At 35.5% G+C, this 24,606-nt stretch overlaps 1 protein-coding gene across 1 annotated transcript in view; it reads right to left on the reverse strand.

The window, feature by feature from the left end:
* Positions 1-231: 231 nt before the first annotated feature.
* Positions 232-24,606, reverse strand: part of LOC120522948 (prostaglandin F2 receptor negative regulator-like) — a 125,516-nt gene continuing 101,141 nt past the window's right edge. Inside the window, exons 7-9 of the mRNA XM_039743749.1 lie at positions 21,942-22,049; positions 9,277-9,579; positions 232-3,975 (exon numbers count right to left, since the gene is read on the reverse strand). Of these exons, the coding sequence (XP_039599683.1) occupies positions 3,791-3,975; positions 9,277-9,579; positions 21,942-22,049 (596 nt within the window). The 3' untranslated portion in view covers positions 232-3,790. The remainder of the gene's footprint in view (positions 3,976-9,276; positions 9,580-21,941; positions 22,050-24,606) is intronic.

Raw genomic sequence — 24,606 nt, forward strand, 5'->3', positions numbered from 1 at the left:
GAACATTACATGCTGACATGCTGCCTGTTGTCAGACCAAACAAGATTACTGGAAGATGCTCTCTTACCAGGCAGGTGATATATCACAGTTATGAAGTAACATTTAAAACATGACATACTAATTCTGGACTCCACCGAGTTATCCCAAAGAGGCCTTATTTCTAAAGGCTGATGCTGTACCATTCCATGACCTGGGCTTCACATTTTGTTTCAATAAGCGCTGGTGCATTGGTCATTTATCAATCAATGTTTATTATATATAGCACCTTTCAAGGGCAGCACTTTACATAACAATTCTATAAAAGATTCAAACAAAGTATTCAAATACAGACAGTATAAAAAGGGAACAAGAAAACTCAGTATTTTGGCAAACAAAGGGGTGCTCCATCCAGAATCACTGTAATTGTCAATTTATTTTCCAAACCACAGTAAAACAATTCTGAATGTTAATAGCACTAGAAAAATGACTGACTGACTGAATGACTTCAACAGAGGAGGAGAGCTGAGCCATTAATCTTGGATCTCCAGAACATCCTCCTTACAACAGAGTTTCTCTTTGGATCTTGGTTTTCCAAGTTTGTATTAATCATTTGATGTTTGTGCCACTGCTAACAGTTCAGGGCAAACATCAAGAGAGGCTATGGCTCCGTCAGACAAGATTCGGCTCCTTTGAGTCTGATTACATTTTGTTGCACTGCAGATTCAAATTAAACACTTTGACGCAGCCTTTTAATGCATACTCTACACATTACAGTGTATTATTAGAAGAGAAAACATACTGAATATTCAAAACAAAAGCAAGTTTAAGGTTGCATCTAATTTTGTCTGACGTTAGTCTAAAACCAAAATGATACCTGCGGTGGTCATTACGACGTGGTTACATGAAACACATTTCTAAGATACCCGAAAGAATTTCAGAAGAAGAGTTAAGGAGGTGTTTGAGTTACTGGTAAAACAATTGACATTAACTTTAAATCACTTTTTAATTCCTAAATCAAGAACTTGGTTTCATTAAAGGTCTTTACAAGCATGTTGCATTTGTGTTCACTTCTGTGTTGCTTGCCTTTTGAAATGTGCTGGTGATTGCGCTTCATTGTCAATCAAGTCCTTTTGTCACTGTGAAAAACTGAATGGACTCACAGCCCACCTCTCCAAAACAATATGTCTGATAAAATTGTATCTCCACTTTGTCTCCTATTAATTGGGTGACATTCCACCTGCCACAAGACGGTTTGTACCTTTTAAATGATGCTAGCTATGCTCTTCCTGCCCACCATGTTCCTTTTCATAACAGAAAAGGGTTGCATGCTTGTCACACACGTTTTATTTGTTACATATGGTCTTCTTTCAAATTAACCACTCAGTCTGCTATCAAAATTACAATGCTTTTTTGCAGCCAAATACTGATGTTGAACACAATCACTGTAACTGACCAGCATATCATCCATAAAGTAATGTACAGGGAAAAACAAACTCTTTTTATTTATCGATTTAATACAAATGCAGTGTCAACAGTTGAGTCATTAAACACACCCGATAGAAGCTCAACTATACAGACCAAGATGTTTCCATTACAAACCTGGAAGCACATACCTGTGAAAAGGTATTGAAAAAAAAAAATCTGTGGCTTTGAAAGCTCACAGGATCATATTCATGCCTATCACTAAGCAATCAAAAGCACGAAGGGCCATCAGGACTCTACCTAGAGCAGATTGCCCTCTTACAATAAATAAGTAGTTAAGAAACTGCCTTGTCACATAAGTGGCCTAGTGCTCAGTAAGCACCCTGATAGAAGTATACGGTTACACTGCTAAGGCTATTGTAGGAGAGAGAGCAGCAAACTCTGCAGCATTTTGCAGATGTAGTCTGTGTATGAGAGGCTGCTTGGGTCGAAACATCTCTGGGAAAAGAGACTTTCTAAAATGCTTACAGTCTGCAAGTGGCGGACACAAATACTATGTGACACTCACCCTGCCCTGATGAAACTAAAATCAACTTCACTGGCTTTATTACTCAGTGCTACAGTATACTGAGTACATCACCATTACCCTTCCTATCATAAGGCACGGTGGTGGAGGCCTTGTCTTATGGAGATACATCTCAGTCGCACGGTCTAAGGAATTGTAAGTGGAAAAAACGAATGCAGGCAAATCCAGGTATAACCTTCAAGGAATGTGCTTCAGGCTGAAGAGAATAGGACAAAGATTTACATTCCAATAGGACAATGACGTAGTACATAAGCAATGCATTCTGAAAAAGACAAATGCCCTTGAGTGGCTTGGCAAAAGCCCAAACTTGACTCCTACTGAAAGACTGTCAGAATTCATGACAGCTGGGTGTATGTGGGACAGAACTGTAGCAAATATACAGAGGAAGAATACACAAAAACCCTCAAACCAATATGCGTAAAGTATATACTGTAATCCAAAAGCGGGAACTGATCCTTAAAAAGTATCGATTTAGGCAAAAAGTAAACACTTAGATGTTTAATTTTTTTTTTACAAATTTTGTTAAATTTTATTGAGGCATTTTTATGATGATAATATGATGTTTAAATCAAATCAGATAACTTCAATGTACTAGGTTGCTTGAAGCTAAAAAAATTTAATTACTCAAGAGGGTGAATACTTTCAGGACTTGGGCCAAACGGTCATCTCTTCCTCAATCAAAAGGACTAAATAACAAACCAGGTGTCTATTTACAAAGCTGTATGCTGATGCAGTGTGGTTAGCTGTGTCCGATCCCCACAGCCCACCCGAAGCCCAAAAAAAAAAAAACCACCACACAGCTATAAATTATCATTGCTTTCGCATCCAAATGGATTTTGGCACTAAATTAATAAAAATGTACATCTCAGTCTTGGAAAGCGTCCATCTCTTACACAGATGTTATGGAAAAAGGAGTGAGCACATGTAAAATATAAACTGTGCCCAATTGTGACAAGCAAGAAAAGTAATAATTAAGAAAAAATATATAGAACACTTACAAATCTGAAAACTGCCATTTTTGTGTCCCTGAAGATTTTTCTCCAAGTATAAAAGTGTCTTTAATATAAAAGAGATTTTAAGGCACCGATGGTAAAAAAAAAATAAAAATATAATTTTGCACCACGATGTCTCTCCAATGTGTATATTATGACTTGAATTTAAAGACTATTTCTAAATAATAACAAAATCAGCCTATGTTCAACACCATCACAATCCAGTAAACATCTGAAGTAAAATTGAAGACTGCAAGCATAAGCATCAATTTTCATAAACCTGAGCTGTACAACCCATTCTTGGAACAAAAGCGGAATATCCAAGATCCACAAATGAAAAATTATGACTTTTAAAAATCCAGAAAGTGGGAAGGCAAATGCTGGCAAGAAATTTGCTACCTCTTAAACCTTGCCAGAGTTCAGCAGCTAAGAAGAATGGATAAAACGATAATTTATAACAGTCTCTCAATGCAAAGTATATGTCTTTAAAATCCATTTTAAATAGTCTTGAGCTTTGTGCTATTCCTATATACAATATAAAAAAATGAGGCTAAAAAAAAAAAGCGCACTCCACTTATTCAATACAAAAGAAACAAAAGCAATCCAAATCGAGTATCCATTCATTTAAAGAATCCTACAAAGACAACTCTCAAATTTAACTTTCTGCTTTTTCTTCCCTTTAATTATGAGCAAGTTGTTTTTTTTTTCTGAAAAGTTTCATCGTGGAAGAATAAAAAATAAATCTTGGTGGGAGGGACTGCTCATACATCCATTGTGTTACTGGGTGAAGTTTCTTTCTGTCCCTCTGTCCTCAGTCCATTTCACTGGGAACCAGCATTGGTGTATTCTTATAGAGATCCCTTGTTTTATTGTTGGGCTTCATTGTTTTCTTGCAGCAGCAGTAAACACTAAGGTAACCAATAAGAATGGATAGTAGTCCAACAGCAGCTGCAGCACTCAGTCCATAGATTATGGGATATTTCACGGAGTTCCAGACTAGGAGAATATAAAACAAAGAGACAGAATTGAGATAAAGCAATTACTTGCAACTATCACATGCAGTAAATACATTTAATTTATACCCAATCTTCAACTCTTTACTTAAAATTTGCTTTTGGGTCAGGGTTGAAATTTGGCTGTAACCTTTAGCTTTCTAGAGTTTGAACTTTAAGTGATTATACAATATTTTTTATTATACATCTTTAAGAAATTCAGCTATTCACTTTTGTTTTGCTTAATCCATTTCATAGGGACTGCCAATCCAGGCAGCACAGGATGAAAGGCTGCCACTAACCATGGGAAAATTATATAATATTGTATCTTACTATAGCCATGACCCTGACAATGAGCTTTTTTATGAAACAGTACATGTTTTACAGTTCAGTTAAGGGCCATCTACCTGAATTGATAAGGGTCAAGTAGTGAGTGAAAGTTATGGACTGAAATGACAACCTTGTGATATAAAGTACCATGATTTGGCTGTTATTCCACACATTTTGATTTTATAGGAACAATGTAATTTGGACTAAATTAACAATCATGCTTTATTCAGCAAGTGCTGTCATAAGTGCTTGACAAACCAACAAATATGAGTGCAGAGTGAAGGAAATGGAGAATAAACAGAAAAGCCACATATAGTGTGCTTTTTAAACATTTTCAAATGTTGTGATTCTGTAAAATTAAAATGATTTTCAATTGGACAATAATCCTAAACATAGTGCGAAAGCGACTCGAAAGTAAAATGGTGAATGAGTCCTTAAGTGGTCAAATCATGTACCTAACCTAAAACACCTTTGAAAATCTTAGGCAGAAATCTCACTAACTAGAGTGCAAAGCTGGTAGATGCATATCCCAAAAGAAGAAAATATATTATGGACCCAACAGTGACTAGATCAATATTAATGTATCAGGTGTGAGTGCTTGGAGAAGTAGAACATTTCAGGTTTTGATTTTTAAGGTATCTGACTGTTAATAAGTAATTTTACCTTTTTTTAAACATTGAAATTTACAGCCACAAGCATATGCACTTACAATAAAATATGAGGTGACAGTCATTTCTTTAACATGTAGACTGAAACAAATACATTTTATTATTAACAGATGACTAACTATTAACAAACACATTTACATTTGTGATTACTTGTTTAAGAATGGGCTACCATGACCAAGGAAATGAAATAATTTAAGATGTTAACCAATGCCTAAAGGTTTATTCTTAAATACTGTATTTCTTAATTGTATTTTGTTATGCACTTCTGCACACTTTTTAATTGTTCTTATTATTATACAGTGTAACACATTCTAGTCATATTCTAAATAAACCCATTATTTGACTTTATCAATAGGACAGACAACAAATGAGTCTTCTCCGTCACCTGTACACCTGAATATCGCTAGATACATGTATGCTATAGCCAACACGGTGTTCTTCTTTCCTTGTCCTGCAGACACAGTGTAAGCAGGCTTTTGTTTCAACCAACTGTTTGATGAGAGGGATATTACTGTTTTAAAGTAAAAGGTTATTTGATGAGCTGACTTGTTCCTGTATTCATTCTGCATTGTCTGATATACAGTAACTGCTATTGTACATTTTATAAATTGATGTTTCTCCTTTTATCTCTATTTATTAAAATGATCATTCCAATGATTAACTGAACCTTATTTGTTATTAAGCATAACACAGGTATCAATAAGAAGTAAACAGCATAGTGGCATATTTATGCTAATTAACACTAGAATTACCAGAGCCTACGAAAAAACTCGTAAATCCGTCCCACCTTAAATCGCTTCTTAAAATCGTTCACAGCTCTCCACCAGCGTCTTTTGTCATCTAAATGTGCTGATAAAAATCAGGCTGCAAGCAGCCGGCTATTCCATCCCTCCACCGACTTAGAACGTGCACACACTTCTCCCAGCTCATGCCTTGATTGATTTTCTGGGAGTGAAGTGGAGATTTAGAGTGAAAATAATAGATTGTTGTTTAGAACACACGCATTTCATGTCTGTTCCGTTTCTACAGTAATCTGTGTAAACACATTGTTAAAACAGAAACGTTTTTTATATTCTACTAGTAGATGACAAAATGTAGGCATAAACTATATAATGTATGAAGCCTGAAGTATCAAAAAATACTTTCACAAAAGATACAAATTCAACACAACAATTGCGCTTTTAATCAAAAATATAACTGCAGAAACAAAAAGCCGCCTTAACATGCGACATTGACACTTGTTTATTATGGCTGCCTCCGTGGCGCAATAGACTCAGCTGCCGATTGGGAATCAAAAGGTTGCGAGTTCGATCCTGCACCACTCCTTTTGAGAAGTAAACTGCTCTTAGTCTTACTATTTTACAATAAAAATATACAGTACATTTGATTTCAGTCTGTAACAGCCGGTGTAATTTATGATACTTGTAAAGGTTAGCTTTGTTTTTTTTTTTTTTTTAAGTCAGTTTTATTATCTCAGCCGCGTTCATGAGCCCAAACACACCCCACCCCCGCATCTGATACTGCTGTTTTCAGATAGACGTGCTGTAACAGAGGTAAACTCAGCTCCCTTCTACATCGGAGCAAGAATGCACATACCATTGCTTGCATACTAAAGTGTCAGCAGGCACTTTTCGTGGCATTACACACATTTTTGAGTATGCCCTCTGCACACTACTTGTGATTTTAGGCTTTAGGAAGTATGTAAATAAATAAAGGTAAATTGTTTCATAAAATGATTTCTTCAAAACGTCGAATGTCATTTTTTTGGCACGGACATGCTCAAAAAATACATGTGTAATGCCACAAAAAGTGCTTGTCTGCCAAATAAATAAGTAAGCATTTCTTTGATACTTCAGGCTTCATACATTATATAGTTTATGCCTACATTTTGTCATCTACTAGTAGAATATAAAAAACGTTTCTGTTTTAACAATGTGTTTACACAGATTACTGTAGAAACGGAACAGACATGAAATGTGTGTATTCCAAACAACAATCTATTATTTCCACTCTAAAACTCCACTTCACTCCCAGAAAATTAATCAAGGCATGAGCTGGGAGAAGTTTGTGCACGTTCTAAGTCGGTGGGGGGATGGAATAGCCGGCTGCTTGCAGCCTGATTTTTATCAGCACATTTAGATGACAAAAGACGCTGGTGGAAAGCTGTGAACGATTTTAAGAAGCGATTTAAGGTGGGACGGATTTACAAGTTTTTTCGTAGGCTCTGGTAATTCTAGTGTTAAGTAATTTTCTTCACATTTCTGAATTGGTCTGATTCGGTTGTGAAATGGCATAAAATTTGCACATTTTCTGTGTTTTCTCCAAGAACTTAATTTTCTTTTCACAACCCCATGACATGTACTGTACATTGGATAAGTGGTGTGTGTGTTTACTTGGACTGGCATACCATTTAAGATCTACTCCTGTCTTATACGCAATAGGTTCTGACTCTTCTCATTATACAGGGTGAGCCAAAATGAAGTACCACATTTCTTAAGGTCACTGCGTGAGGTAGAGGCAGCCGAGTGGGTTGGGGTGGGGGTCTTTGATAAGGCGATCGATCCATTGTAGTTTTCAGTCAGCAACATGCCTTGGTCCAGGGCACACTGTGCTTTTTTTGTTGAAGTGTTATTCAAAAACAACAAAGCCATCATCACTATGCAACACACCTTCTGAACTCACTTTAGCATTCCTTCTAATGGTGACGCCCCAAATCGGGAAACAATTCTTCAGTGGGTGGCTAAATTTAGACAGATGGATACTACATTGAATAGAAAATCTCTAGGCTGTCCTCGGACTATACAAATGCCTGAAAACATCCAAGCTGTAAGGGCATCAATTTTGCAGTCTCATAGACATTCAGCATACAAACATGCTTCTGACTTAGGTATTTTAACATATTTTAGAGGAGGATTTTGCATGAGGACCTTCATTTTCATCCATACAAAATGATGGTAGCGCAGGAACTTACTGAGAGAGACTGGGAGAGCCGTAGAGAGTTGCCATCAACATGTGCAGCGATGAGGCATATTTCCACTGGAATGGTTGTGTAAATAAGCAAAACTTTCCCTATTGGGTTGAAACTAACCCTCGTGAACTTCATCAGAGATCCCTTAACAGTGAGCGTGTTACAGTTTGGTGCACCGTTACAGAATTTGGCATTGTAGGCCCTTACATTTTTTGAGGAGGGGGGCAACAGTCACTGTCACTTCAGAATGTTACATTGAAATTCTAGAGAACTTTTTGCTGCCCCAACTGGAAGAAATGGATGTGGTGGATGCCAGGATGGAGCAAAAGTTCATACAGCGCAAAGATCCACGCAATTGTTGCGGGAGATGTCTCCAGGGAAGCTGATCTCACTGCGCAGCAACGTCGGGTGGCCTTCACGTTCGCCTGATCTTGCCCTACACGATTTCTTCTTGTGGGGCTATCTCAAGTTGAAGGTATACACACACCGACCTCAAAACCTTGAAGCCCTCAAGGATGCTATTCATCCCAAAATGGATGCTATTCCCCTTGAAATGGCAGAAAGAGTCATGTGAGTGCTCAGAAATCATCTCGAAGAGTGTATCACTAATAATGGCCACCAACTTGAAGACAGCACTTTTGAAACACTGTGAAAAAAAATCTATTTTGTATACCCTTTCTTGTGTTGTAATGAAATTTATTTTACCTTGTAGGATTTTTGTAGTATAAACGTTTGAAATGTGGTACTTCTTTTTGGCTCACCCTGTAGTAATTGAAAATCTTTAAAGTTAGTTTCTACTCACACCTTTCATGAAAACCTTCTCCATTCTATCCTGTTTTGTAACAAAAGCTGAATTACAGGTTTCAGCTTACAGGAGCCACTTAAAGCAGTTGGATGTTTAACTCAACTTAATAATTTGGAAACACCTAACTGGTTGTTTCATTTTAAATGACATACAGTGTTCCAGTCCACTCTGATGGAACTTTAGTTCTTCATTTTCAAAATCACATCACAAGTTTACATTTTCCTTTCCTTCATCGTTTTCTGATTTGAAACATATAAAGTATGCCACTAATATCATTTTTAAGATTAATCTTTACATGAATTAAGATTAGGCGGTGTTACAGATAGCATTACTGTCTGTATGAACTTTGTACTCGTGTTTTCTGTGGGTTTAATGCAAGTACTGTGGTTTGCATAAAGTGCCATCAATAAACTGCTTTGGTGCACAAGTGCATGCATATTAATAACTTCATGACATATGATATCAAGGACCAATTTTACAAAGTAATTCCAAATCAATTCAGGACATTTTGATTTCTTTCCCTATACAACTTACAGTCAAGCTTGACAGTTATGAGAACTGGTCCAGAGACAATTTCTGATGATTTTTGCCAGGATCCATCGGGTGACTTTATCCAAGGTGTTACTATGCAGATATAGTTGCCGTGACCCATACTTTCAATGTTGTGGATTCTCAGAAGGTACTTTTGAGCATCTGTTCTCTCCAGACTATAATCACTGCTGCTGTTACTTTGCCCAGATTGTACTAATCCCCAATGGTCCACGGATGTCACCATGTGGCCCTCCTCTGATTGCTGTAGATTTTTGTGCATCCATTTCACATCATAAGAGATCTTATCTACAAAAACAAAAAATAAATGTTTTACTTAGATTTGCTTTCCAAATTAGCATCAATTTTAAAGTTTAATAAGTAAGTACATTTCAATGAAAAATCTGTGAAATGGAGAAATAAGGAATAAAAGTAAGCTGTAAGCAACTCTGTAAGGCTGTAAGCAATATAGCTTGAAAGGATATTAATATTTCATAAGCAGAATGCAGCTCACAACATTACAAGTTTAAATAAAGAATTTTACATTTCATGACTATTCTGTTTTAGTAACATTCTCATACTTGTACATACAATTACTGCCATATTATGTTGGGAAATAGTACTGACAGGATAAACAGTACATTAATTTCCTGTTAGTAGAATGAAGTATTCAAGCCAATGATCAGTATTTGTTAAGCCTTAAAGTGGATAAATTATATTTCAGTTATTACAACAACTAAAAATAAAGACAATGGCATTAATGAGTCCTGATTTTGAGGCAGTGTTTGTGTGAAGCTTGCATGTTCTCACCATGTGTGCATGGGGTTTGCTTTCATGCTCTCACATAACCTAACATGTCTTTGTTAACTGGTGAAACTACTCTAGCCCTGTATGAGTAAATTGTGCTCTTGTAATCCTGAGCTTTGATAAAGGATAGATGGATGCACTGTTGTTGAAACCTTATTTGTAACTAAGTCATGAGTTCTGTTAATGTGCTGTGACAGTAAGAGGCGCAGTATTGCCGACTACAAAAAAGTAAACGTCCTCCTGATGCCCTGACAGCAAACACGCAACACTTCTATGCTGCAGGTGTAAGATGAAGTTTTTGCATATACTACTTACTTCTAAATATTTCAATAAAACTGACCACTTTAAAAAGATTTAACACTTTTATGAAAAATAATATTATAGATGTTTGCAATTTGTTGTCACTACAGAATACAATCAAAATAAAGAGAACACATCATTCATTTCAAACGGACTCTTCTATAAAGAAATCAAATTAAGTAGGCATACACTAGAAATGATTTAGAAGAGGCTGAAATTGAGATCTAAAAGCATTTCACTGGATTCTGAAAAAATGTTATTTTCACCAACAAGCACTGTAGCGTCCAACCACCCATCTAATCATTTGCAAGCTTATTTTTTAGTGAAAAATGTTTTGATAATGCATGAGCGGAACATGTAAGAATACAGGCTTATTTTGACAAATAAAATACTAATAATTGTATTGCTTGCTTTCCTTTATTTTAGCTGTAAATGTTTATTTCTTTATTTCCTTGTTAAAAAATAAATTGTTTTCACCTTAGAGGTTCATTTAAGCACTATTTGAAGAATATTAGTTTGACACCAGTATAACAGAGCTTAAATGAAAAGCACTTGAACAGAAGAAAAATCCATAGTTCGGACCAACTAACAGGATTACTTTTCTTTCTCGGGACTGGAACTGAGTTAATGCCCTGGAGCAATGTATGATAATTGTGCTAGCCACATGAATGAAACAAGCCTTATTAAGCCATTGCAAAAATTAAAAGAATTCATAATTAAATTGCAATTGTTAAATGGCAGGCGCAGTGATTCTATTTTGCTGTCTGGCTTATGGCAAATAGTGTTCATCCTACTGATGTGCTTTTAGCTACAGTTTTGGATTCATATGCTAGTAACACGGCATGGAAAAGTTAAAGACAAACATTGTTATGCTGGTGCAAAACACACATTGGCTGAATGATGTTTAAGACATTAGTAATTGTGGGTGTTATTAAATACTTCCCTGTTGTCAAGGGCTCCTCCATACATCCTTTACTTATTATTATTAATAATTTATTTTTTACTTTTACAGGTGTAGGCTCAGGTTCACCATGAAATGTAAATAAAAAAGGCAGAAAGTTACCTCCTCATTTCTCTACAGACAACCCCAATTTGATCTGATGTCTGACCCAACAGCCCCAACTAAAATAAACAAAGTAACAGATTGAAGACTAATTGTACATGGGATAGTCTGAAAGATGCAGAAAGTAGACGAGTACAAGGAGATAAGGCTCAAGGTGAAGAGAGAGGTGGCGAAGGTTAAAGAAAAGGCGTATGATGAGTTGTATGAGAGGTTGGACACTAAGGAGGGAGAAAAGCACCTTTACCGATTGGCTAGATAGAGGGACTGAGCTGGGAAAGATGTGCAGCAGGTTAGGGTGATAAAGGATAACGATGGAAATGTACTCGCAAGTGAGGAGAGTGTGTTGTGCAGATGGAAAGAGAGGCTGATGAATGAAGGTACGAGAGAGAGAAGAGGTTGGATGATGTGGAGATAGTGAATCAGGAAGTGCATGGCTTAGCAAGGAAGAAGTAAGGACAGCTATGAAGAGGATGAAAAATGGAAAGGCCATTGGTCCAGATGACATACCTATGGAAGCATGGAGGTGTTTAGGAGAGATGGCAGTGGAGTTTTTAACCAGATTGTTTAATGGAATCTTGGAAAGTGAGAGGATGGCTAAGGAGTGAAGAAGAAGTGTACTGGTGCCGATTTTTAAGAATAGGGGGGATGGCAGGACTGCAGTAACTACAGAGGAATAAAAATGATGAGCCACAGCATGAAGTTATGGGAAAGAGTAGTGGAAGCTAGGTTAAGAAGTGAGGTGATGATTAGTAGTAGCAGTATGGTTTCATGAAAAAGAAAAGAAAGAGCACCACAGATGCAATTTTTGCTCTGAGGATATTGATGGAGAAGTTTAGAGAAGGCCAGAAGGAGTTGCATTGCGTCTTTGTGGACCTGGAGAAAGCATATGACAGGGTGCCTCGAGAGGAGCTGTGGTACTGTATGAGGAAGTCAGGAGTGGCAGAGAAGTACGTAAGAGTTGTACAGGATATGTACGAGGGAAGTGTGACAGTGGTGAGGTCTGCAGTTGGAGTGATGCATTCAAGTTGGAGGTGGGATTACATCAGGGATCGGCTCTGAGCCCTTTCTTATTTGCAATGGTGATGAACAGGTTGACAGACGAGATTAGACAGGAGTCCCCGTGGACTATGATGTTTGTTGATGGCATTGTGATCTGTAGGTATAGTAGAAAGCAGGTTGAGGAGACCCTGGAGAGGTGGAGATATGCTCTGGAGAGGAGAGGAATGAAGATCAGTAGGAACAAGACAGAATACATGTGTGTAAATGAGAGGAAGGTCAGTGGAATGGTGAGGATGCAGGGAGTAGAGTTGGCGAAGGTGGAGGAGTTTAAATACTTGGGATCAACAGTACAGAGTAATGGGGATTGTGGAAGAGAGGTGAAAAAGAGAATGCTGGCAGGGTGGAATGTGTGGAAAAGAGTGTCAGGAGTAATTTGTGACAGAAGGGTTTCAGCAAGAGTGAAAGGGAAGGTCTACAGGATGGTAGTGAGACCAGCTATGTTATATGGGCTGGAGATGGTGGCACTGACCAGAAGGAAAAAGACAGAGCTGGAGGTGGCAAAGTTAAAGATGCTAAGATTTGCATTAGGTGCAACAAGGACGGATAGGATTAGAAATGAGTACATCAGAGGGTCAGCTCAAGTTGGACGGTTAGGAGACAAAGTCAGAGAGGTGAGATTGTTTTGGTTTGGACATGTACAGAGGAGAGATGCTGAGTATATTGGGAGAAGGATGCTAAGGATAGAGCTGCCAGGGAAGAGGAAAAGAGGAAGGCCTAAGAGAAGGTTTATGGATGTGGTGAGAGAGGACATGCAGGTGATGGATGCAACAGAAAAAGATGCAGAGGACAGAAAGATATGGGAGAAGATGATCCGCTGTGGCAACCCCTAATGGGAGACGCTGAAAGAAGAAGAGACACTTTTGCTTGTAGAAGTAAAACTAATGCTGTGCTGCTTTGACACATGCCACCATAAGATTAAAAAAAAAACATAAAAAACTGCCCTTGGTAACAGAAAAAAACATCATCATGCAGTGCATAAAAAGAATAGCTACTCCTACTTCAATTTTCCTGTAGAAAACAAAGACAAGGAAAAAACACAGGCAGCACTGATAAAAGCACAGGATACACACTGATATTAGCACTACTTGCTCAACACACAGTACTTTGAAAGGGGATTATTTGGTAACATTTCTGTAATTATTGTATTCAAATATTTTGCTTCATCTTGAAAGATTTTTAAAGCACTGCATTTTATATTAAATTTTTATTTTTCAGTAAAGAGAGAAAAACAGCTTTATACAGATTCTAGTCAAAGTCAGTCTGATTTAGTGGCAACTAATATATATATATATATATATATATATATATATATATATATATATATATATATATATATATATATCTTATATATGGAAATTCGTACTGAACATATTGATACTATTGGCCACCATTCTGGCAAAGTACAATAAAGGTTAGGTTCCAAGTTTGGTACTACTGATGATAAAGACTCCCATTTACTCTAGGTTTGGGTACTGAGGCAACAAAGACTTAATTGGGTGATCTTTCTGATTCAAAATGTACCATGATACCATTTTTCAGTTCTAAAAGAATAACACTTTTTAATAATAAAACAGTCAGGGTTCCTTCATAGCAACTGGAAATCAGCTGGATTAATAATAGCCATCGCTTCAACAGAGTACAGGAAAAAAAAAAAAAACATAACTGGCTTAGGAAAAGTGAATGTCTTATAACCTATTTTTCTGAAAAAGGCTAGGAGGAATTTAGTATTAATAATCCTTCTGTAAGCTACAATTAAATGAATGCCTCTTCCTATAGGTGTGTGTAACCCAAAAACTGAATAAAAAAATTAATTCAATTTTTTTAAACTCATCTAATCTAATTTATAATCACAAGGGAGCTGACCCCTGTGAATTGGGATACAAACTGTGTACAGCATGGACATCTATCACAGAGCACATTAATACATTTGCTCACACATACACATACAATGGACCAAATTAGAATCTTTAAATAGCCTTATACACACATCTATGGGAGGAAAAACAGAATAAAACCCATGCAATGGGAGGAACATTTAAACTCCATAAAGAGGTATTTAATAAGCCTGAATTAATACAATGTCTGTTGTTACTGTCACAGTCACATTATATGCAGTAACAAGAGATTCTCATTACCTTAAAAAACCCAATCTCCAAAAAGACAGAAATTTATTCTTTTAGTCTTTGATGGATTTTGTGCTCTTTATGTTGTATTGTTCATATGTTGTGTACATAGTCAATGCAGTAAGTAAGAAGTACTGTATAATACAGTACATAACGTAACTCAAGAGGAAAATGTATTAAATATGAAAAGACTGAATATAACATTACTTGTCAGGGTCAAATTGCATCACAAAGTACATGTAGCTTTAACCACTGAAAGTTTTATCTATTTAGAAGTATAGGCAAAAAGCTTGATTAGTGTTAGGAAAGTGTCAGAGTTTTTTTTTTTTTTTTTTAAAGAGGGCAAAGCTTCAAATCTTGCCATTTGCAAGAACATTTAAATAAAATATGCTGCATGACAAATTGTTTTATTATACGTGATTACAGTGTATCCTATATATAGTACTGTATATATCTTGTAAGTTTATCACTAACGTTATAGTTATTAGTACATTTATTTTTCAGATTTACAAAATTATACAGAGAAATTAAATGCTTAAATAATAATATTTCCAGCTGTTGTTTCCACCTAAAGCTACTCTTAGTGTACATTTTATAAATAATGGCATCTTGCATTTGGGAAAATATGGTATATAGTAGATTACTTGCACAAGAGTCTGCTTTTCAATAATGAGGTCATCTACTTTGGCTGCAGAGAACTCTGTGATAAATACTGTTGGAAAATCTGCTGTCATGCACATTCATTTACTGGCACTGAACACACACATATTTTTGAAACTTTCCAGCACTTCTTCAAAACAAGCACATTTATTAACACTGTATACATTTGCATATAGAGTACATGGCAATAATGAAAGTTAAGTAAAATAATGAGAATACTTTTTTTTCCTCTTTTATAAATGTAAATATTGTACATCTTTATAAGGTATAGGGGAAGTGTTGTGGCCTAGCAGACCCAACTTCCCTAAGAGCTTCTGAGGGATGATGGTATTGAAAAATGAACTTCAGCCAAGTCAGGAGCTGTTCTTTTTTGTAATTTTTGTGTGTGTCAAGTCAAGTGGCTTTATTGTTGTACTATCCAAACACAGTATTCCAGCATACAGTGGCACAAAAAAAATCCCTTAGAACCACGGTGGAACATATACATAAACACAGGACATGTGCAAGAGATTAATACTATAATATAAATAGACAGATAAATATGTAACACATAAACATAAAATAAATAACACATAATAGGCAAGTTAATAGATTAAGAAATAAATAAATAAATAATAACAACAACCACTAATCAAAAACAACAGTAGTAACAAGCGTAACGAATTAACTGCATATGAGTAAGCTGCTAGGAATAGATCTGAGGGTAGGAGAGGGTTTAGAGTCTGGACAGCCAAGTTGAAGAAGCTGTTGCAGAACCTGGGAGAATTTGTTCAATTACTACATCGCCGTCTACCAATGGACAAAAATAATGTGGGAGGGGTGTTAGCAATACTTCACAATACTATAGGCTTTGCAGATTCAACGCTTTATAAAGATTCCTTTAATGGAGTGCAGCGAGGTCCCAATGATTTTTTCTTTTGTGTGCACTCTCTGTTGTAGGACCTTATGGTCAGAGACACTGAAGTTCCCAAACCAGATAACTGGTCAGAACTCTTGATAAAGCCCCTGTAGAATGTGGTGAGAATAGGGGGAGGTAGGCTAGAAGTGGAGACACAGCTGCTTTCAGTTTATGAAGATGGTGATAATTGACCAAATAAGGACAGTTGCCAGGTACACACCAATTTGACCACAGAGCCCTTGATGTCTTATCCACATTAAGAGACTGATTGTGGCAATTGCACTAGTCATCATATACTGTAGAATTCATGAGACCCACCACCTTTGTGTCATATGCAAACTTAACAATGGTGTTACAGCTCTACATAGCTGTACAATTGTGACTCACCAGAATGGACACAACCTGGGGGGCAACAGTGCTTAGTATGAAGATATTGGAGATGTTGTTGCCGACATGGACTATATGTGGTCTCTTTGTCAGGAAGTCAAGGATGCAGTTGCATGGGGAAGTGCTGTAGCCTATCAGACCCAACTTCCCTATGAGCTTCTGAGAGATGGTGGCATTGAGAGCAGAACTGGTGTCAAAGAAGAAACATTCTAGCGTAAGAGTCCCTTTTGTCCAGATGGCACAGGGCCAGAAAAAAAGTAAATGATATGGTACCTTCAGTGGAACTACTTGAGAGACAGGCAAACTAGAGATTTTTAGTGAAGCAGTATTTAGTTGTAAGAAATTAAATCAAATGTGAAAAACTGGCTGTGCAAAAATTTATAAATATATTTTAAATATAAATATTAACATTATTCAAAGTTATTGTCTGTTTTTACCTGCATTTCTATTACTCTTTAATTTAATATTGTTTCTTTGTATCAGTATACTGCTGCTGGATTATCCCGGATGACTGAGCTTCTCAATTTCCCTAGGGATTAATAAAATATCTATCTATCTATCTATATATCTATAATACCCTATTGTATTAAAAAGGAAATGCTAAACATGATCAACCATATAAGAATTTCATTGATCAGCCACACCAAAAGTCTTTGGGGTACAACTGAATGGAAAGCTTCTCATGTAAATAATACATGACTACATGTGTCCAAACAATTCATTATTTTGCACATTATATCAGTAGTTAAAATAAGATTATGCAAAAATAAAAAATAGGTGTACTATACTGTGGACAAGTTGTGCTTTATGACACAATGTTATTCTTTGGTTCAAGTATTTAAATTTAAGAACCTAATAAAGAATTATACAAGAAAAAATCATTCTACTTTTATTCATTTAACATCAGTCAACAGTACCATTACAGTACCATGAAGAATGGGCACCCTCAGAATGTTCTTTACACAGCATTCTGGGTTGCAAAATCGATGCTTGCATAAAAAGAAAAGAACACATTTCAAGAACCTCCCTTGGACAAGACAATAGACAACACGTGTGCACTCACTAATGTTACACTGAGCTAATTCAGAATCACTGTGACAGTCTGGGTTGGCTGAAGCTGCCTTAACCATCCTTGAATCCATTACTGTTGATAGTCATAACTAAGACAAATCAGTGCAATGAGGATACTTAACAGCAATAGTGTGCAAAATGCAACTGTACTTTTATTCCAACAACGGCGTTCAAAAAGTGCCATGCTCCATCCATTAGAAATAAGTAATCCATAATAAATATAAGTGCTCTTTCATGGAGATTAAACCAGCAACAAATATAGTTCTTAATATCCAACAATAAAACCTGGCAGACATTAGGTTCCATCGACATCCATGAACACAGAGTGTATTTTGCCTTTCATTTCCCTCAGCTCACCCTTTGAGTCTTGCAGCAGGGTGAAGCCATCGACAGCTACAGTCCCACTTTCTGGCTCCCATCCTGAATAGCTCCTATGGCATCTGCTGATATGCCCTGAGCTCAACTCCATCATTCCTGCTGCCTACGATGGTGTCTGCAGGTCCTCAGAGTACTCAGTTGCTCCCCACTCCTCTATGGCGTTCAGCGTGAACAACCTTCCCTTAAAACACTGTCACTTAGGGCCACTGACCTTTCTGCTTCCTTCCCTGTGTGCTGGCTCACACTCTCACAGTTCTACCTTTGCTTTCCTTGTCAGTCTAATCTCCCCCTGTCTTGCTTAGGCATCATTTATCTTTCTGTTGAGCGCAGGTTCTGCGATCACATAGTCCAGAATGTTAATGAGGCAAGTGGTCACAACACACATTCAAATGTGAATGCTTTGCTTGCTAATTACTCACTAACACCCTTTCTGCCCTGCTACCACTCGTCCCTAACCCCCTCCCCCTGAGCACTCATTTTATTCTTTTAAAAACTGCTCAGTGCCACTGACCTTAATGTGTATCACTACAATCACTAATAAACCATACAGCAGGTGTTTGAAGTATGGAGTTATACTACAGTTTCAGAATTATACTACAGTTTCAGTATTCCCATTAGGTCTATTGCACCATCATCACAATATATTCGAAATCAAGTGTTCCAAACCATGTGCAACATTTGCCTGTTTACTAAGTATGTACTCTTAATCATTTTTTTTTGCCAGTTTTTTTAGGTAGAACACTCATATTCACTAACAGGCTAAGGTACGAAACTAACATGAAATGCTCAACGTTAACAATACTGTCTTTTAAAGATGCAGATAAAAATATGGAAACTGTACAGACACCTCAATATTTTTAAAACATCCATACAGAAAATAAAAATATTAAGCCCATATTCAATGTATACATGAACCCAAGTCACATTTTAACAGGTTGGACCTTAAATCATTTACTGAATATAAAATCCTTCTTTAAACTGTTTATTACATACAGCCAGAGGAAAATTGTACTCAGGGTAGCATTCCGATTTTATTTCTGTTTGATGAGTGCATTTTTTTTTTTGCCATTGACCATCACCTTTTCTTTTTTTCTTAACGTGTCACCAATTGCATTTGGTCACACATTTCAAGATTCTGCACTGTGGTAGAAATGAAAACTCCTGTTCTCTTGGTTCAATCCTCCCAATTTCCCTTTTCTCTATATACAAATGCTTCCTCAAATCTTCATAAAATTTGTGCACACTTACTGTAAGTGTTCTTTTATTAGTCATTTATTATTAGGTTTATTTACAAGTGTGGGAATCCCTTAATGCACTTTTTTAGGGGGCTGAACTTGTTAGGAAAATGGTGTTTCTTTTCTTTTTCCATTTTTACTATATTTGAGCAAGTGCTATGGTGATGAATATTGTCTCTATTCTGTGATACACCTAAATACACACCTCAGCTTTCCAAGGAGAATCAGTTACAGAACTTTAATTTCAAGTGCTTGTACCTGTTACATCAATTCAGCTCAACTTTATTATTATTGTATCTCAGCATGTGGAAAATGAAAAAGTAATTTATGTTAAAAGAAAACCAAGAAGACAGTGACAGCAATACAAACTAATAAAAAAAATAGAAAAACAACAAATGTGCAAACATTAAGGGGGCAGACAATAAACAATTAAGAGTTCCAGAGTGTTTGAACTGGAGATCTGCCTCTCTTCATTACTCACTGGTCAAAAAGTGGTTCAATTCAAGTGCTGAGTATTGTGGGAACTGCGTCTTTCCTTTTGACATTCAACAGAGTTTTCAGTGAGTGATTGTTAATAATATTTTAGCAAAAAATGCATACACTTCGCAATTTTTACTATACAAATGGATAACGGACATGAGGATATGCATCACGAGTTACATGAGAATTTTTTTATTTTTTTTCATGGATGTTTTTCACAACATTTTCCTTTTGACCAGAACTGGTCACTGCAGGCTTTTGTTGACTTTGAATCCTCAATATGCAATTTCTCTATGAAAACAGAAGACTACAAATTCTTCTTGGCCACCACTATATACTACATGGAACAAGCAATACATAAAAAAAAAAATAATTTTCAGGTACAATATTCCTTTAAATTAAAGGAAACTGTAAACAGACCTTATCTAAAACTGATTTTTTACATCTATATTTTAATGCGCTCCTTCCTAGAGGAACACCTGCTTCTAAGAAAAATGTAACTTTTCACATCAAAGAAACAGTGACATCATCCAAATAACATTATTATTTTCAAAATTTTAATTTTACCAGTAAATTGTTATTTTAAAGTTGAAATGTAATAATAATATTTTTTATAAACCACATTCCTGCTGGTCAAAGTTCTCTGCAATTTAAAACTTCAGACTTTAAGTAATACTTGAGGAAACAGAAAATATCTACTGATTTATTTTTAAGCACACGGCCTGAAGTCTCCATATACATGGGCTCATTGCTTCCATCCATTTTATGTGTTTATTTAACTTGAACATTTTTCTGATTAGGTATATTTCAATAAAAACACTACAATTAAGCATAGTTTAAAAGTACACAATAATTTAGCATTTTCATTTTTGGTGAATATATAAAGTAAAGATTGCTTGATTGACTGAAACGTCTAACTGGTATAACTGTTTAACAGGCCTATCCATAGAAATACAACTACAGTATAGTACAAATATGTATTTAGTTTACACTTAAAATATAAAACTATTTAATCAATAATTATGTTGTCTTGCATGTTAGTTTTAAAGTTGTTCACTGCTTTCTTAAGCAATATGGTGACTAAAATGGAGTACTTCACAGTAACAACAATGCTCAAATGCTGTAAGCAAATCACATATCATAAAATGGAGTTCATGTGAAAGACTATAGAATAAATATGCAGTGATAAATCCTAAAATTTAGACATCGGTCTCCTTTACTTACTTGTTATCATCTTTGGCAAAACTCAGCTGGCAATTCTGAAGTACAGGATTCATCATTAAAACATGAGTTGTGAGTGTGCTTTTAAGTGTGCAATGAATGAATGTGGACTCTATTCAAGTTAAGTCGTTCATTTTAGGTGCCACATATGCTATTTTCACTGAGGATGAAACAAACCTCTTTGTTTTTGGAAAGGAAAAAGAAACAGGGTTATTTATTCAATGATGTTTCCTCAAGGTTAAATGTATGCTGAATCCATTTCTATTCCATTAATTTCACAGACTGAAACTAACTATTGTTTAAAATCTAAGCTTTCTTTTGTAGATGTGTATGACAGAAATATCCCCACTCTGAATATATTAAAATTACTGATCTTCGCAAAAATATTACCCAACACTCAAGCCTGCTGCCATATTTACTATGTGATCATCATGCAGACAGAAAAGGTTTCCATCAGTACCATCTTATTATTCTCAATACCTCAAAAAGTATAGAGTACCCTTCTTACTTTCATGCATACTTTTTAAAGTAACATTAGAGGCTACACAAAACAAACTCACACATACTTGTATATGTAGTACATAAGTATACCTTTCAAAATACAGACTCTTTGACTTTGTAACATTACTGTAAAAAAAGAATAAAATCAGTAGTTTGTATACAAGAATGTATTAAGGAAACAAACACTACACAATGCATCCTCTTCATGTGTATTAAAATGTTATAAAGTGAAAAAATGGAGGAAAACCCCATGTCAAAGCCTACACCAGCTACAATAATAAAGAAAGGGGAATATCTACTGAATACTGACCAATCGTCTACACATTCTTGCACGTGTATGTGCAACTGCTGTATGTATTATGAGGTTTTTCCATGCAGTGGTTAGAGAGAAAAAAAAAAAAAAGCTTAGTCCATTATTCTCAGTTGATTATTGTTTCATTTTCAAATAAACACGTCTGTTTTAAAAAAAAAAAAAAAGCAGGACATACCCATTCCTGGGGCAGCTCCATGAAGTAAGACAACACACTCAATCTTCACTGTCTCTCCAGGATAAACAAATTGGTTGTCTGAAGAAACTGAGACATTGAAGGATGGTCCTAACAGTAAAACAAGATAAAGAAACTATCTTCAAAACTTTGCAATCTTTGCTTTAACATAATAAGTATTAAGTATAAAGTCAAGTTTCCAACATTTTCAGCCATGTCGATATTCTCAGTCTCTTTTTTAACCGCTGTATAAATATTTCACTTAAAAATCATACAATAAAACAATACTTAAATTATCTTTAATCTTATATATCCTTAGGCTAAGTGACACTTTTGGTAGTAACTAGAAACAACGTTTTATAAGTGGCATTCTTAAAACAGTTCCAGTTTAAAAATTAGCCACACACATGACATTCTGATAAACGGTATTCATTCCTAATGTTTCTATAAAGTGTGTTTGCCATGTAAAACAATGAAGTATTAGTTGCAAAGACAATCAGGCAAAGTCTAACATGCAAACACTGCTTTACACGCACCAAAATGAGCACAAAAATGTTCCACAGCCAATTTTTTTTTACATAACTAAACAACAAACCACCCTTCTACAAACAATGCCTCAAATGCATTTTGCTTCTTGTTCTCTCATATTTGTTAGAATTTAACCCAGAAATTCAACAAAGTGTCGAAATGACATTTTATTAGTTTTTTTTTGGACCATCAATTGTCTATGAATTACTGTGTTTTAACAAGCTGGAATCCTTTATAGAGAAGCATTTTTATATGTAAAAAACTTTGGTTTCTAAAAATACCTCTTCTGTCTACTGTTAAGATACTGCTATTAATAAAACCAACCAATAAAAATAAATAATCTCAAAATTAGATCAGTTCTTGCATGACAACTCACTCTTAGGCAACATAAAACAATACTAGAAGAATATTTTCTCATTTGGAGATGAGGAAAGGAATGTCTCTTTTTAAAAACACACTCCTCCACATCAATGATTTAATATAATTTAAAAATCACACAATGTACTAATCTTTTCAAGCTCAATGTACCAAAAATCAAACCAGGATTATTATGTCTGTGAGAGATGCATCCAGGCATAAATCTCTCTTGGTTTTGTCTTCAATTGAGATTCTACTGGACACCTTTGACTCAAACTTTGCAGGATGTCTGCTTTTAGCTTAATGTTGGCCGCAGTTAGACTCTCAAATTAACCGTCATTTGCTTATCAAAATCTTTCTTAGTTATCAAAGAAAGAGCATTCTTGCTCAATATATAGTGTAGTAGAGTTTCGACTGTTACATTGCTAGTTTGCAGTCTAAATTTGCTAAACTAGAAGAAGCCAGTACTCAGCATCATTATACTGTGGCATAAGGATTTCCTAGTTTTGTAAGTGAGGGAAGGGAAAAAACCCCCAGAGGATCAATTCTACAAAAATATGCCCGTCTTTGCTGGATATAGCATTTCACCTATTTTTTTCTGCTTTTTGCTCTCCCGGGTTCTCAAAAAGAGGGTAGAGAATAATCATTCAATTTGATATTGTTGCGTATTAATTGATATTTATTGTACGGCTTATTGTCATCTCTATGTTTAGTAAAGGTGCATGTTGCACTATGTCATACTCTCTATTTGATCAAGATGAGTAGAAAAAATATATAATTATAATTGTATTGTAAGACATAATGAAAAATTGACATTAATTGAAATAAAAAGTAATAATAATAATAAAAATATTTTATTGCAGTGGCAATATACACAAAACAAGCTTATTTGAGTTTAGAAATTATATTAAGCAATGCACAATAATCAAGTAAAAGCAGTAGACATTGTTTTTTTATACACAAATGAGTGAGATTTAATTTAAAAAGAGTTGAGTATAACCAAGTACAAATGTAGAATTTTAGATAAATTAGTGTCATGGTTACTGGCAAAGATGGTTTTGCTCACAATATATAGTACAAAACTAAAAACTAAATCATGCACCATCGGATATTATTAAACACATTTAAATACTGCGGCTAATCCTTGAATATGTTTTTGGCACTTTTACCCTTGCAACTGAAAACTGATTACACACCTAGAACTTCTCTTGTTACCGTTATTCAGAGTAAAGACAGATTTCTTGCTAATTAGTGAGAATCATGGGATACTTCAGCATTAACATGTTTCAGAATGCATGTGCCATTGCTCATATTTTTGGTGGCAGTGCTCTCACTTATTAATCACTCCCTGCTTTCCAAAAAAAAAAAAACAAAGGAGGGAGAGGTCAAAAATGTAAAAGGTCTAAGAGTTCAAGGTGAAAAGCTAGACCATATTTATCTCTTTTGGATATTTTTTATTTCAATAAATAAATAGGCCCCTAAGATCTTACAAATAAGAGGTAAAAGAATTCTTAGATTCTTCAATTTAACATAAATTAAAGAGCAAGTTTAGAACATAGTAATGGTAAAGTTGGACAGCAAAGACAAAAATTATAGCCAAAGAGACTGGCGACTGGTTGCATCTATAGTATAACTAATGTAGAAATGAACTTTAGATTAGTTAGGCACACCTTATATGTCACTTGGTGGCACAGTTACTGTATATTGTCTTTGACTGCAGTGCATGCTCTCTAATTCTTATTTAGCAGTCCTATACATTTACAGTATTCCAGTTTGCTTCCCT

The sequence above is a fragment of the Polypterus senegalus genome, chromosome 2, assembly GCF_016835505.1.
Source record: "Polypterus senegalus isolate Bchr_013 chromosome 2, ASM1683550v1, whole genome shotgun sequence".
Classification (NCBI taxonomy): Eukaryota; Metazoa; Chordata; class Cladistia; order Polypteriformes; family Polypteridae; genus Polypterus; species Polypterus senegalus.